At 28.3% G+C, this 14826-nt stretch overlaps 1 protein-coding gene across 4 annotated transcripts in view; it reads left to right on the forward strand.

Annotated features, from left to right (window-relative positions):
• Positions 1–14826, forward strand: part of Atg2 (Autophagy-related 2) — a 286485-nt gene that overhangs the window by 125286 nt on the left and 146373 nt on the right. For all 4 annotated transcript variants that reach the window (XR_015039434.1, XM_085810699.1, XM_085810697.1 and 1 more), the window contains exon 16: positions 10689–10861. Coding sequence is in view for 3 of the 4 variants with exons in the window: in XM_085810699.1 (XP_085666825.1) it covers positions 10689–10861 (173 nt within the window). In the remaining variant the exon portion in view is untranslated. The remainder of the gene's footprint in view (positions 1–10688; positions 10862–14826) is intronic.

A 14826-nucleotide genomic window follows, 5' to 3' on the forward strand; every position in this document is an offset into this window, starting at 1 on the left:
AAAGATGCTTAAAGAGAAGTAAATCGATATAAATTAACCAAAATGTCTGGGAAGGCTTCAGATTAAAAATATGCATAACTATTTTGTTGAGTATTGCTACTACAAAACATAAATGTTTTACGTGAAATCCGAATATCATTTAAGAATCAATGTCATAAATTACATGTATTTAAAATTGTAAAATTTTATTAGATTGGGATTTTAATAGAGCTAAAAAAATAAAATTTAATAGTGACCATGCAAATCCATAATGACTAACGTTATCATGTACCTAATTTAATTACTTATAACTGCTTACTGCTTGCCCTTAAAATTTATCTCTGCATATTAAAGCGAGTTATTGCCTTTCATTAACCCTTACCGTAGTCACAAGATAAAACACAAAAATGTAAAACTTATTCTTCGCATCTAGTGAGACTTAAAATAATGTAAAACAACTTATCACCTCTGGTGCTTTAGTGGCTTATTACAATCTTAAAGTATATTAACTGAGTCACAACCCCTGCAGGTAAGCAGTAGCAGTGACAACAGCCAGTCTTTTGTTGTTCATCATGCTGATTATGATTTTACCTCTCATTTTAACCTATGCCGCTTGACATAAAATCTGCTGACTATTTACTAAAGCTTTAGACTGAGCAAGTATGTGACAAAATAAGGTATAAAATAAAATCAACATAAAACTAACTGTTAGTAAAACGTAAATAAAATGTCACTTATCTGCTTTCAATGTTCAGTTCTTATAAGTGTAAAATATATAATGCTCCTTGATAAATTTCATATATTTTATTCTCAGACTTAACATGGGTCTCAGACATGGGTAAGTCCAATGTTTGTGACATACCCATGACATACACATTGATAAAAAATCAGTCTTCACGCATGCGAGAGCTAAGGCTCAGTATATATTTTAGAGAGCTTAATATAACAATGAAAAGGGCCCTTCACTCTAGATTGGTTGCTTCTTGAAGAGCCATTTTAAAGAGCTTAATATAAGAATAAAAAGGGCTCAAAATTATGTAACTCTCTTAACAAATTAATAGTAAATTCATTTATTTACTTCTCAGAATGTCTTTATTTACCATTTTTCAATCTTCAGACTTCTTTTTCTCCTTCTTTCTTCTCTTGTTGAGCTCCCACTGACCGTTTTTACTTCATCAAACCACTTCTACTTCTTGCAAGTGTGCTAACTTATCCATTATACAACACTAGAAAATATCCAAGGCATCATCAAAACTTTTACTATAACATATACAAGCTGCCCAGACGGTATATTGATTAGGGAAGCCGACTGCAACACTGAAGGGCCTGGGGTCGAGTCCTGAAGAAGGCATAGTTGTAACTGTCTGTCCCTTCAAAGGAGGTAACGGTGGTTGCCTATTAGGTGCCTCCACATTAAAATGGTTACTACTCCGGCCTTAGGAATGGCGAATGTCGGGGGGTGGGGGGTGGACAAGAGCCTGCCTATTGGGGGGGACTTTAACATATACATTTAAAATAGGGTGAGCCAGCTGAAAATCTTATTTTGTTTTTGGCAAATATTAGCCCTGGGAGAAGAGAAATAAAACTGTTCTGTAATGATTATTTTACATAAACAAAAGTAAAATAGTGCTGTAATAGTTATTTTGCATTAAACAAAAGTAAAAAAGTGTATATCACCAATTTATAGCTTAGTGCACCAAGATGGAAACCGTAAATAATTTTTCAGGGCATGCCTGCAAGATTTGAATTACAGTTCCAACTGTAGGTATAGTTGTCAGGGGTGTTTTTATGGTACACAGGCAGATGATAAATTTGGTATGAAAACTTCTATTTCACTACTTCTACTCCCTTTCATTTGATCCAAATCTTTCTGAGCTTATTAGTTTTAGATCAGAATTCCATGTATGGTATTTGAATTCCATTTGCCAACTCTTCTAGTTTTCTCCTGGTAAATCATCAAATCTCAAGGTTTTTAATTTTTAGCCTTTAGTAAAGAAAATGCTTTCCTGTAATAAATAAAATTTATTCAATTAATGAAACTTAAATTAGCAAATTGTATTCCCCCCCACCTCTATTAATTGCCAGAATAATTTTTCTCAATATATTGTATTTCATCTTAATTGTATTTTGATCTGAGTTGTCTAATAGACATTTATAGAGCAATGTTTAATCAGTTAATATTTGTATTTAATTTTATTTTACTTCAGTATATGCATACCTGCCAACTTTTACGAATTTTTCGTAATTTTTACGAAAATGTGTTTGTCTTTACGATTTTACGATCCTAATCCATTTTTTACGATTTTTTTCCTTTTTCAAGTGTTTTTAGTGATTTTTGTTGAAATTTTAGAATTTTTCGCCAATTCAGCGATTTTTGCCAATTGCATCGTGTTTTATCGCCAACTACCGACTACTTCGAATCCAATAACCTGCGGTTTCTCCCAACTCGCCGCTTAACCAGCTAATCCAATGCATTGAACTTGTTTCTTCTCCCACACTTTTCTTTGTGGGTGCCAAAATCTCCCCTGCTTATCCAAATTCTTAATGATCTTTTGAAAGAACTTTATACTAAGTTTGTAAAACCGTCCGTTGTGAAAAAAAGTGTGTTGATTCGTGTTGCCTATAATAGTTTGGCAAATCAAAAGGATGACAATGATCTTATAATTGGAAATCAAACCAGGGAACTTGTAAATTCTTTGAAAGATCATGAGAAAAAAGAATTTTTTCAATGTGTTAGAAAGTACTTTTCCTCAGCGTGTGATTACATTGTAAGGAAGTTTCCTTTGCAAAATGAAGTTCTTTTAAATGCTGAAGTGGCAAATTTGAAACAAATTAGAAATTCATCTTTTGAAAAGATTAGTTTTTTTATTGATAAATTTCCATTTTTGTTAACAATTAAAGAAAATGAATGCCATAATGATGCTTTAGATGAACTACAGAACCCATTTTCTGCTGCACAGTTTGAAGACTTTGCCAGTTCTAGAGAAGATAGACTTGATGTCCTCGTTGGTACCATTAAAAGAATAAAAAGAGCTGATGGAACACCAAAATATGATAAACTAGCAAGAGTTTTATGTGCTATTCTCATAATTCCACACAGTAATGCTGATTGCGAGAGAGTCTTCAGTGATGTGAAGAAAAACAAAACTATGTTTAGTTCTTCAATTTCACCAAAAACTCTAGAAAACATTTTAATTGCTAAATGTTATGAGGAAACTAATTGTTATGACAGGAAATTTTCCAAAGAATTTTTGGCTAAAGCCAAAAAATGCACTCTAAATTCATTGCAATAATTTTTTTGTGTAACATTAAGTTCTTGTTTTATGTTTCCTAATAAATTTTTTAGTTACTACTTAATTGAGATTTACTAATGTAAGTACAATTTTCTTTTTTCTATTTGTATAAATTGTTATTTTTTTAATATCAAAGCATGATATTAATTCTTCGTGTTCTTCTGAATTTTGGAGAAATCTTCTGAATTTTTATCTTTAGAGGTTGGCAGGTATGGTATATGGTACATTGCTAAGTTTATCCACCCAAATACTATTTACATTAATTATTATTTTCATTATATTTAAAAGTTCTTTCATAAATAAAGTTTCACTATTTGGGATTTTCTTAGTATAAAATTGGAGGAACATTTTAAAAACGAAATTACCCAAAGAACATAAAATTTAGAATATCTAATTAAATGCTAATATATTTTACATCAGAGTTGTATTACGAATGCTTCCGTAAACTGAATTATGCATTATAAAGTGAATTAAAGTTGGTGTGTCTCTCCTGAGCATGGCAACCTCCTGGTTTCTCCCAGTTTTAAGATTTCAAGGTTGGCAGTTATTGAAATAGTTCTGAAGAAACAATTTTCTGCTAAATGCCGCTGCATATTATCTGTGTATGTTTAGAAAAATTATTGTAAATTTTTATTGTAAATATTTTGTAAATATGTATATTTAATCAATACTGGATTCTTTCCTTTTACTAATAAAGGGCCAACTCTTTTCAAAAGTCTCAATTATAGCCCGAATTTAGTGAAGATTTTAATCTTCTTCTTCTAATTTTACATACTTTAGCCAGTATTTAGTTAAGTTTTGATATACCAATTGAAATCAAGTTCATTAAACTTTTAATATTTTCTTTCATCAAATTTAAGTTTTATTTAACTTCCTAAAGGAATTTTTGAGAAATTTCTGGGAATTTTTAGAGGTTTTTGAAGGATTTCATTTCAAAAAAATTTTGGGAAATTTTACTTTAAAACTTTAATATTAAAACATTTCAGTTTTTCTTAATTACTTTATTTTTTTGCAATTTTCACACAAAATATCTTTCACTTAATTTTTTTAAACAATTTTCACAATTTTTCAACAGAACACACATTTCAAATTACAAACAGTTTACATTTATTTCACATACCACTTCACTTTAATTTCCTTCAAGCAAACTTACATCTCTTGATTGGCTCAGTTACTTAACTCCCTAAATAATTGATATTACTACCTTTAGGATTTTTAATTTAATTTAATTTAATTTTTAATATTAATGTTTACAAAAAATTTTTTACTATAACAAAGATAGCAGCTTGACACTCAACTTTACCTACATAAGCGCCATCTATATAATTTGAAGAACACACTTACTTCTCTTTCACAACACTTTTGCAGACCCCAACACTCATATAGTAGGTAAGTTAGAATTAAAACTTACTATTTACTTGCTTTAAGTATTTTTTTTTTAATTTTATATAGTATCTAAGTATTTTCTAATTATGAAATTATATTTTAAAATATATATTTGTTTTTAAAAAATTGTGAATTAGTTCTTTTTGTTTCTTAATAGTTTATATGGATTATGTATAGTTCTTTTATAGTTTCTTTTTATTGATATGCATATTCGTGTAGGGGAAGTTTCTGTAGACAAGGATTTCTAAAATACATTGGTTTCTAGATTTTTTTTTATTATTTTATAAAAAATAAATTTTAAAAAAATTTAATTTTTTAAAAAAAAGTTTAATTCTTGACTTTACTTGCTTGTTACTCAAAAGACTTAATTAGTATTTTCCTTTTTGAACTTTAATTCTTAAATGTTAATACTTAAATGTTAATTTCTAAGGGTACCACTTTATTGGAATTACTTTTGGTTTTGACTTTTACCCTTGCCTGCATGTATGACAAAACACGAATTGAATGATTGGAGAGTTAGGTTTGGAGGCAACTTCCCCTTGATAAGTCTGTCTCCTGCCTACTCTACGGTCATTCACATATGCATTTTTTAAAAAAATTGTTTAATTTAATTTTAATTTATTAAATTACTAGATTTATTTTCATGGATAGATTTTACACTTGATTTGCTTATGCTTCTGAATTTAAATGATATTGTAGATTAGTTCAAGAATTAAATCTTTTACATGTTTGCACATTTTTTTAAAAATTATTTTTAATTATTTTGGCTTTTTTCCTTTTTTTAGAATTTAAGTTTGCTTTTTTACTTTTATACGTATTTGTTAAGAATTTAAATTTGTTTAAATATATATATATAAGAATAAATTGAATTTAATTAAAAAAATTAAATTTAAATACATATTTAATTAAATATTCTTTGCGCTATTGCTGCAAGAAATGAAATTTAAATTTAAACAAATTTAAATTCTTAACAAATACGTACAAAAGTAAAAAAGCAAATTTAAATTCTAAAAAAAGGAAAAAAGCCAAAATAATTTAAAATAATTTTTAAAAAAAGTGCAAACATGTAAATTTAATTCTTGAACTAATCTACAATATCATTTAAATTCAGAAGCATAAGCAAATCAAGTGCAAAATCTATCCATGAAAATAAATCTACTAATTTAATAAATTAAATTTAAATTAAACAATTTTTTTAAAAAATGCATATGTGAATGACCGTAGAGTAGGGAGGAGACAGACTTATCAAGGGGAAGTTGCCTCCAAACCTAACTCTCCAATCATTCAATTCGTGTTTCATCATTCATGCAGGCAAGGGTAAAAGTCAAAACCAAAAGTAATTCCAATAAAGTGGTACCCTTAGAAATTAACATTTAAGAATTAAAGTTCAAAAATGAAAATGCTAATGAAGTCTTTTGAGGAACAAGCAAGTAAAGTCAAGAATTAAACTTTTTCTTAAAAAAATTAAATTTTTTAAAAATTAATTTTTTATAAAATAATAAAAAATCTAGAAACCAATGTATTTTAGAAATCCTTGTCTACAGAAACTTTCCCTACACGAATATGCATATCAATAAAAAGAAACTATAAAAGAACTATACATAATCCATATTAACCAATAAGAAACAAAAAGAACTAATTCACAATTTTTTAAAAACAAATATATATTTTAAAATATAATTTCATATTTAGAAAATACTTAAATACTACATAAAAAATTAAAAAAAAAATACTTAAAGCAAGTAAATAGTAAGTTTTAATTCTAACTTACCTACTAGATGAGTGTTGGGGTCTGAAAAAGTGTTGTGAAAGAGAAGTGTGTTCTTCAAATTATATAGATGGCGCTTATGTAGGTAAAGTTGAGTGTCAAGCTGCTATCTTTGTTATAGTAAAAAAAGTTTTGTAAACATTAATATTAAAAATTAAATTAAATTAAATTAAAATTAAAAATCCTAAAGGTAGTAATATCAATTATTTAGGGAGTTAAGTAACTGAGCCAATCAAGAGATGTAAGTTTGCTTGAAGGAAATTAAAGTGAAGTGGTATGTGAAAAAAATGTAAACTGTTTGTAATTTGAAATGTGTGTTCTGTTGAAAAATTGTGAAAATTGTTAAAAAAAAATTAAGTGAAAGATATTTTGTATAAAATTGCAAAAAAATAAAGTAATTAAGAAAAACTGAAATGTTTTAATATTAAAGTTTTAAAGTAAAATTTCTCAAAATTTTTTTGAAATGAAGTCCTTAAAAAACCTCTAAAAATTCCCAGAAATTTCTCAAAAATTCCTTTAGGAAGTTAAATAAAACTTAAATTTGATGAAAGAAAATATTAAAAGTTTAATGAACTGGATTTCAATTGGTATATCAAAACTTAACTAAAAACTGGCTAAAGTATGTAAAATTAGAAGAAGAAGATTAAAATCTTCACTAAATTCGGGCTATAATTGAGACTTTTGAAAAGAGTTTGGCCCTTTATTAGTAAAAGGAAAGAATCCAGTATTGATTAAATATACATATTTACAAATTTATTTACAATAAAATTTACAAATAATTTTACTCTTCTTTATTATTCATTACCCTCCAGCTAAGGTTTAAGGTAATGTTATCATATCAAAAAGAGACAAAAAATTATAAAGTTAATGTCCGCCTTTTTAATATATAAATTAATAAATTTTGGTGGTACTTGGTTATCAACTTGAACATTAATTAGCTTTATCATTTCTTCCTTTAAATCGTCTATTTCAGTACATATATTTTATTCTGATTATTTGGCTATGAAACATGTTTTCTATTACTTTTCTAGAGATATTAGAGTTCCAATTAATTAGTTTAATAGTATGAAAATGGAAATTCCTTCTTTTATCATATAATTTAATTTTGCTGTGTTTAATAATTTGCAGGTCTAGGTATTCAATAGTATCTTGATTCTTATTCGTTTTATTAAGTGTTAAACTATTTGGGTAAATTTTGAATTGCTCAAAAGTAGAATTATTATTGAAAGTTATAATATCATCTATGTATCTAAAAGTATGAGCAAATAGCTTTAATTCAATTTTATTTAAACTTAGTTGGAATTTATATTCAAAAGTAAAAAGAAATAGGTTACAAATTTGTGTAGAAATGTTTGCTCCCATAGGATTTCCTCTAACTTGCTGAAAGATCTTACTATTGAATTTAATGTAGTTATTGAATAATCCACATTTCAGATAATTATTCCATCTTTCAATACTAAGGATGTCAAGTATGTCAGGAAAAAGTTGGGGGAGTTGCATTAAACTAGTAAAAATTTCTTCTAATGGTAGAGAAGTATAAAGGTTTTCAAAGTCATAGCAGTTAATGTTCTTGATTGTGAAACTTTTAAAACTGCTGAGAACTGGAGCATTATTATAAATAATCCAACTATAATTGTGTTGTTTGTTAACAAGTTGTTGGATTAAATTGCAGATTTTTTAAAGTATAATTGCAAATATGTAATCTATATTCTTTTTATAATTATTTGTACCATTAGCAATAAATCTAAATTTGAGTGGTGATTTATAAAATTTTGGGAGAGCATATAGATTTGCTAATCTATTGTAGTTAGATGGTTGTGAAATTTGCAGTTTCTTATGAAATGCTTTTAGCTTTTTTGCAATAACATTTTCTTGTAGATTGGTGAGTTTGTAAGTAATGGTATTATTGAGTTCAGTATTAATTAATGAGACATAAAAAAATTTTCATATTATGCTAAAGTTATTATTGGCTTTGTCAATTTTGGTAATTATGAACTTTTGTTTTAAATCCTGTAAAAGAGATATGAGAATATTCCACTGTAAATTGCTATTAAATTCAGTTCTTCGAATTTTTTGTTTGAATTCTTCTAATACTGCATGTTTCCATGCCATAAAGGTAGAATTTGGAATATTTAATTTGAAACTAGTTTTAACTATAAATTCGTCTATATTTTTTACGAAACTTTTAAAACTGTGATGTTTGTTAATTTTTAGTACTGGTCTAAATTTGGTACCTTTTTCCATTAAAATTCTTAAATGTTGGTTTTGAACTATTGCTAAATGGCCTGTAATAATATGTTGATGAAATTTATCTATGAAAACTTTCTATTGAAGCTCTTTACAGTATCAATGGGCTGTAGAAGCTAATTCATGGTGGTTAATTAGCAATTTACTAAGAGGTTTTTGATACTTGAAAGCTGGTGAGATCTGTACTTTGGTAGCTGGAAAAAGTTGTTGACTTTTTCTGAAAATTTTGCTAAATTGAATATGATCATAGTTAGGATGAAGGAAATTGATTTTGCAGTAATATTTATTGTATTTGTTATTTGTTATTGTTATTTGTTATTTGTAGAGAACTTATAATTGCAAAAGTCAATAATAAGGTCTTTGATACAAGTAATTATATTTTTAGTGAAATTATCAGTAAGAAAGTAATTATTTATATTATTGCTTAATTTTTTTGTATCTATTGTTGAAAGAAGTTTCTTTTTATGTTTATTACCTGCTCTGGTTCCTCGTAATGTTTTTTTACTGAATAATTTAAAATGGCTGTAAGTTGGAATTTCAGAATTTAATTTAATGTGTTGGTTGAATGTATTGAGTCCATAAGGGTAAAGTGTTTTGAATTTAAGCATGTAGAGTGACTCTTGAAATAATCTAACTTTGTATTCAGGTATAATGTCCAAAATTTCAATATTAATTTTTTTGAAATCATGTATTTGAAATGTTCTAATTCAGCTGTATTAAGTGTGCTAAAACTAGTAGTTGCAAATTTTTTAATGTGTCCTCTGTGGTTGTTAATATTAAGACTATTTTTTGTTTGTCCAACATATTTAAGATTTCATGTGTTACAAGTGATGAGATAAATGCAATTATAAGTTTTTCAAAAGTGGAGTTGTTTAGTGGCTGTGATATTAAAAGGCATATTGCTAACTTTACAAGTAAGTCATTTGCTAGAATGACATTTATGGAAATTTATGTGATTGATACGAGCCGTTATAAAAGTAAAGAGGGAGCTAACCTACAATACAGTGAATTTTTAAAGTAAAAATTCTTATTTCAATTTTTGGACAGAAAAATTTTAAAAAACTGGGAATTTAAATGTTATTGCTAATTAATTCACTAAATTAATAAAAATCAACTATTGTATTAAACTATTTAAGTTAATTAAACTAAATTATTTAGAGAGCGAGTTTAAAATAAAAACAAAACTATTAGAAAAAGAAAGTTGTTTTTAATAAAAGAGAAACAAACCAGCAATTAGCACTAAAGCTGCTAAGTACAAACAAAATTGTTTAATAAGAATAAATTGAACTTAATTAAAAAAATTAAATTTAAATACATATTTAATTAAATATCCTTTGCACCATTGCTGCAAGGAATGAAATTTAAATTTAAACAAATTTAAATTCTTGACAAATACGTATAAAAGTAAAAAAGCAAATTTAAATTCTAAAAAAAGGAAAAAAGCCAAAATAATTTAAAATAATTTAAAAAAAAAATGTGCAAACATGTAAAAGATTTAATTCTTGAACTAATCTACAATATCATTTAAATTCAGAAGCATAAGCAAATCAAGTGCAAAATCTATCCATGAAAATAAATCTACTAATTTAATAAATTAAATTTAAATTAAACAATTTTTTTTTAAAAAGGCATATGTGAATGACCGTAGAGTAGGCAGGAGACAGACTTATCAAGGGGAAGTTGCCTCCAAACCTAACTCTCCAATCATTCAATTCGTGTTTCGTCATTCTTGCAGGCAAGGGTAAAAGTCAAAACCAAAAGTAATTCCAATAAAGTGGTACCCTTAGAAATTAACATTTAAGAAATATCATATTCTTCGCACTTAACCATAAAATTAAATTCAACAGTGATATCTCAAAATAATTTTAAAAGAGCATATCTTTGGAATTTCTGATGCACAGTCTTGTGCACAGGAAATAATATATATATATATATACTATATATGAATGTTTGTATTTCTAGCCAAAATATTTTATTTGTTAATAATTCATTTCTGCTTTATTTTGTGTATTAAGGTTTCCTATACCTGATTTACGCTCTGTCCATGACATGGAGCGTGTTCCATGGTGGCAACAAAATCTTCACAAAGAGATTTTAATTATGGTTATGAAGGATGTTACATTTGCAACTACTGTAGACGGAGCTCTATTTCAGACAAGATATGAAATTCAGTGTCGCGATTTCCATGGTAATAGTCACTTATTTATAAATTTTGTTTAAATAGTTTTTTTAAATTCCCTTTATTTTTAATGCATTACCTGAGAATTTGTATCATATTAATATGTAAGATGTTAATCCTACTTGTAAAAGTAATCTGATAAGTACCTGCTGCTGCACAGTGCAAATACCTCTCGGAAAGTTCAGTTTTTATGAGAAACTCCAGGTTTTCATATTTCAAGGTTGCCAGCTAATAAATTTTTTTTCTAGCTATGTTTCCTTCTCTCCTCTGCAGAATAAACTATATTTAATATTACATAAAAAAATCTTTTTAAAAAAGGAAAGTAATTAAAAATTAGGCATTGAAGGAGATTACCAGAATTACTAAGCTATGCATGTTGATTTTTTTGTTGAAATTATGCATATAGTTGCTTCTTAGCTTAATTTATATAACTTAGTAAAGTAAACCACTTTTTTAATAACAACCACTATTTTATTTAGACACATTCACATGGTAAACGGAGTACATAAAGTACTACTTATTGATTAAAGTAAACACCAATATATATGAAAACTTTCAGATTTTATATTATACCCAAAGTTATGTTACCTTTATTTATTAAATATCATATTCTTCGCACTTAACCATAAAATTAAATTCAACAGTGATATCTCAAAATAATTTTAAAAGAGCATATCTTTGGAATTTCTGATGCACAGTCTTGTGCACAGGAAATAATTCCCCCGCCCATACAGTGTTACTGTTACCCATACAGTGCTACTGGTGAATTTAATTTTATGGTTAAGTTCTTCGCACTTAACCATAAAATTAAATTCAACAGTGATATCGCAAAATAATTAAAAAAAAGCATATCTTTGGAATTTCTGATACACAGTCTTGTGCACAGGAGATTATTTCCCCCCATACAGTGTTGCCATTGCTTGCTTTGAAATCATTGAGTTTCGTAATTAAAAACTCATGAATGCTTTATAAATTATGAAATAGATAATAAAACAAATTCCAAATTTGGGCTTCCAGATACCCATATTCAGGTAAAAGGTTATATCATATTATTGAAAATTTGATGGCTCTAGGTATAGTTGTTTTATCACAGTGTGAGAAACATGCATACATTTATGCAGATTCTTCATTATTTAATTTCTTTAAATGTAATACAGGGCAATAAAATCTGGTGGCAACAATTTGAAATGTGAAATGCTGTTTATAGTGAAATGCCAAAACAAAATTAATAGCCATTCTGGGCTAATGTTCTTTGGGCTAATAACAATTATTGAAAAGTTTGAACAACAGGAATGAGCAGTAACTTTTACAAATTTCTAAAATTTACTACTAATTTCGGTTGTTTGTATTCTCCAGTAATAACCATTGATTCCTTAAAGAAAAACTAAGCACCTGCTCAGATCAAAAGTCAGAACAAAACCACTTGTTTGTAACTCATCACAGATACTTCCTTAAAAGCATAATTGCATTCCTTCAGGTAGGAAGTATTCCTAGAATGGAAAAGAAATGGCTACCAGTCTTTAATATTAAAGTCTCATGTTGTATGCCTGTTTTCTTCTCATATTCTTAAAGGTTCATCTTTGTCTCTTCTCTTATATCTTCTTGGTTCTTTATAATAGCTATTGTTTCAGATTCTCTCCATTTTTTTATTTTCATGCTAATTAGGAGCTTAAAAGAGGCCTTTTAGAAAAGGAGCCCTTATTACTTCTGCAGGTGGTGCTGTTAAGATGTGGGACATCCACAACATACTTTTGCCATTTTTGTGGGTAAGGTTTTGGTGGACAACTCAGTTTTTCATATTTCATGGTCGGGAATCAAACTGCATAAGTCGGGAATCAAAACTGAATAGATCTACTTTAGTTGAGCAATTCCTCATGGAATACCTGTGGTCAAGAACATGTACTGGAGTTTCTTCTCTGTGCATTTGTCTTCAAACCTGTGAATTCCTTTGAGGTGAAAGCTGTAGCTGCCCATAATTATCTGAAAGGAATTTTCAGAGATCTGTTTTTGGAATCTCAGCTTCTGCAGTGCATGTAGGGCTGATGTTGACTTTATGGGATACAGCCAGATGAATTTTGTAAATGCATTGATACCTGATAAAGTATGGTTTTAGTTCTTGTTTGTCAACAGTAACCCAATAAAATTTATGAGAAGTGTACTTAAATTTAGGTTTTCTTTGGGTATTGGCTTAAGCATACTCTTACATTTTCTGTCACATAAAGTACAATCTATATAATTCTCTATGACTTGTGCTATTCACATTTTATAGTTAAGAATGAAAAAGTCTCTCTTCAGCAGATCTATTTTGGCCAGCACAGTGTCCCTTGTTATAGGTGTTAGGGATGATTTCTGTTTCCATGCTCCTCTCGGGTAGTACTTGTAGTTCTTGGCTATTTTCATCCTTGTATAGCATGTTATTTTTCACTAAGTAGCCTTCCTTATGAGCTTGCTTAAGTGTGGATTTTAGTAACTGGAGAGGCTCCTCAGCATCTTATGCATCTGCAATTTTGGCTGTGACTTCTCCTTCAGGATGATTAGCTATCAAAACCACATTTCTATTTAACATGTCCACATGTTTCATTTTTTGCCCAATATAATTAATCTATGAATGACGCTCTAATCAAGTTCTTCCAAAAGTAAGGTTGCATCTTGCCACCTTGAGAAGTAGATCTTCTGAAAAGCATTCTAGTCTGTTAATATCTAGATTTTGGACCCGAAGAGGTAGTTCCTGAAATTCATAGCTTTTCATGTTGGGGAAGTTGCTCAGAAAGTGAATATTATGTCACCTTGAGATTTTTGCAATAACATAGTGCCAAAGCTATTGCTGCTTGCATCAGCACTTCGCACAGTATTTTAGTAATTTTAGCATAGTTTTTGATAAATTTATTAAAGGTTTCTGTCAAACCTAAGAAACTCTGAATTTTCTTGATGTTTTGGGGGCTGTGAAAAAGTTTGAACTATGATGTCCTTTTTAGGAGATGATGAATTATACCATCTTCAATGTACTCAAGAAATTCTTTCTAAGGACTGACATTTCTTAAAATTAATTTGTAGTCATCTTCTAAAACATGTTTTAGCTTTTGCAAACCCCTTTTCTTCATCGCATAACTATGTTAGAAAACTATCCATGTAAAATATATCTGCGTTATCTTGCAGTAGATTTCTAAGTATATTGTAATTGTATCTTTGAAATATACTATAACTGGTAGAAAGCTCTTAAAAATTCATAAAGACCTGGGTGGGTAATAAGTGCCAAATACTTTGTTCTTTATTTCTTCTACAGGAATATGTTTTAAGTCAGTTTTAAGTCCAAGGCTGAAAACTTGATGATTTCAGCCAGGTGATTTAACCTCACCCGGGTGATTTGAAACTTCACCCAAGTGGTTAAAACTTCCTCTACTTGAGCTGCAGGGAGTGAATCTTTTAACTACTTGAGGTAGAAGCATAAATACAAAGTTCTTTTTTTTACAAAGAACAATTTGTGAAAAATGTTCAGAACCAGGAAGGCTTAATAATCCCATCTCTTAACTATTCATTTGTGTATTAATAAATTTTTTGTTCAGCAAAAGGAATTCTTCGTGGATATTGAGAAACTAGTATTTCATCTTTTAATTCAAAATTCCTTTTTTTAATTGGTTCTAAGGGTTTTTTTTTTCTCCCTTCCCCTTGAGGTTTTCTAATCTTTTATCGAACAGGAAAATAGTTTGATGCAATTTTTTATTCACAATATCTGATAAATCTTATTAATTTAGAAGTCAAGCAAAAAATCAGAATTATATTTGCAAATTTTCCTAGGACTAGTTTCCGATGGTTTTACCGAACCATCATCCTCAGCTCCCAAAGTGCAAATGAAGGAGATAAGGTATAGTGATTAGATAAGATAAGAATGGCTGGACAAGAGTTAGTGATTAGATAAGAATGGCTGGACAAGAGTTAGTGATTAGATAAGAATGGCTACTGTCGCCATCTATTGA

The sequence above is a fragment of the Stegodyphus dumicola genome, chromosome 2 (assembly GCF_044657685.1).
Source record: "Stegodyphus dumicola isolate Sdum_Otavi_A_Nest chromosome 2, ASM4465768v1".
Taxonomy (NCBI): Eukaryota; Metazoa; Arthropoda; class Arachnida; order Araneae; family Eresidae; genus Stegodyphus; species Stegodyphus dumicola.